This window comes from Lactuca saligna, chromosome 4, assembly GCF_052625555.1.
Source record: "Lactuca saligna cultivar CGN05327 chromosome 4, ASM5262555v1, whole genome shotgun sequence".
In the NCBI taxonomy this organism is placed as follows: domain Eukaryota; kingdom Viridiplantae; phylum Streptophyta; class Magnoliopsida; order Asterales; family Asteraceae; genus Lactuca; species Lactuca saligna.
The window spans coordinates 118865271-118866493 of record NC_136420.1 but is presented as its reverse complement, the minus strand read 5'-3'; the positions used below and the strand labels follow the sequence as shown (position 1 = coordinate 118866493).

Genomic DNA, 1223 nt, shown 5'->3' with positions numbered 1-1223 from the left:
TAACTCAAGTACTCATTTATTTATTTTTGGTACAAAGAGTGAAATCAACCATGATGAAAATTACAAAATTATCCCCCCTACTGTATTTGCTTGATTTTTTCTAAAATGGTGATTTTTTTTCGTTCGATATTAAGGAATTGATTGATACTCGAGGCTTCACTAACCACTAATAATAAGTGTGGATGAACGGTGTCGTTTTGGTAGACCAAAAGAAAGATGATTCGTTTAGTTTTGCACAACAGAACAAAACTCGATTGTTCCATAATCAAGCAACTCCTGGATCATTTGCTCTATATGCTCATCTTCAGAAGATTTATACTGTTGAATATTCTCTACTTTACCCTCCCAATTCACGATATTCCCGAAATTGCCCCTGTTCTCCATGAACTCCTCCCCTGTATCAGAGCAGGGAGACCGCTGATGAGACTGTTGATCTTCTTGGTTACCCACCACTGTTTTCTTCGTCATTGCAAGAGATGTCATGTGGCATTTATGTAATTTTGCTCTTAAAGTTGCAGACAGTAGCTTTGAAGAAGATGACTGCGATTGCGATTGCGACTGCGACCCTTCGAAGTTTGTCCGCGCTCTTGTACCACACATGAGCCTAGCCGCTTCGTCGTACGCTCTTGCTGCATCCTCTGCTGTCTCGAATGTCCCTAGCCAGATTCTTGTTTTCCTGTTCGAACAAATGTAAAGATTAGAAAACGAAAATGTTTCAGAATTATGCCTAGCTAGCACCAAGATTCAGTTGTCGTGTTTGAAATGAGAGGCATCGAGATTAGAAATTTACAGGATAGGGTGGCGAATTTCGGAGACCCAAGATCCCCAATGTCTTTGTCGAACTCCTCTGTATCGTTGTTGAGATCTAGCCATGGTGATTTGTATTGTGCAGAGGTTTTGATGGGTTGTCGTGAAGGTGTTTGTGATATTGTCTGAGTGAGAATGGTAGGACTTATTAGGAGTTGTATGAGTGTGAGGACTGAGGAATGGCAGATTTTATATGGGTTCTTTATAGGGACTTTGGACACTTCTTTTTAACCGTCGATCGATGTGGCCCATGTGGATGGGAAAAAAAAAATTCTCCGACAAAATTTCAAACAAAAACTTCTTGTATATGGTTTTTATTTGATTAATTTTTTAATTTTTAGTTTTTTGAAATTATTTTTTTCATAATCAAAATAAAAAAGGGTGTTTCTTTATATGTAACTTTGTTTGTTTTTCTC

At 38.1% G+C, this 1223-nt stretch overlaps 1 protein-coding gene across 1 annotated transcript; it reads right to left on the bottom strand.

The window, feature by feature from the left end:
- On the bottom strand, positions 1-972 carry LOC145038773 (ethylene-responsive transcription factor ERF003-like). The gene is made up of 2 exons (XM_078987025.1): positions 791-972; positions 1-676 (listed from the first exon to the last, which is right to left on the bottom strand). The coding sequence occupies exons 1-2, from the start codon at positions 871-873 to the stop codon at positions 226-228; spliced, it is 534 nt and encodes a 177-aa protein (XP_078843151.1). The 5' UTR covers positions 874-972; the 3' UTR covers positions 1-225.
- Between the last annotated feature and the right edge of the window lie 251 nt (positions 973-1223).

Excerpts from the sequence above, each read along its gene's own strand:
- LOC145038773 (XM_078987025.1), bottom strand. The coding sequence starts at position 873 with ATGGCTAGATCTCAACAACGATACAGAGGAGTTCGACAAAGACATTGG. Across the intron at positions 677-790 it reads GAAATTCGCCACCCTATCCT|GAAAACAAGAATCTGGCTAG; the intron begins GTAAATTTCTAA and ends TTGTTCGAACAG.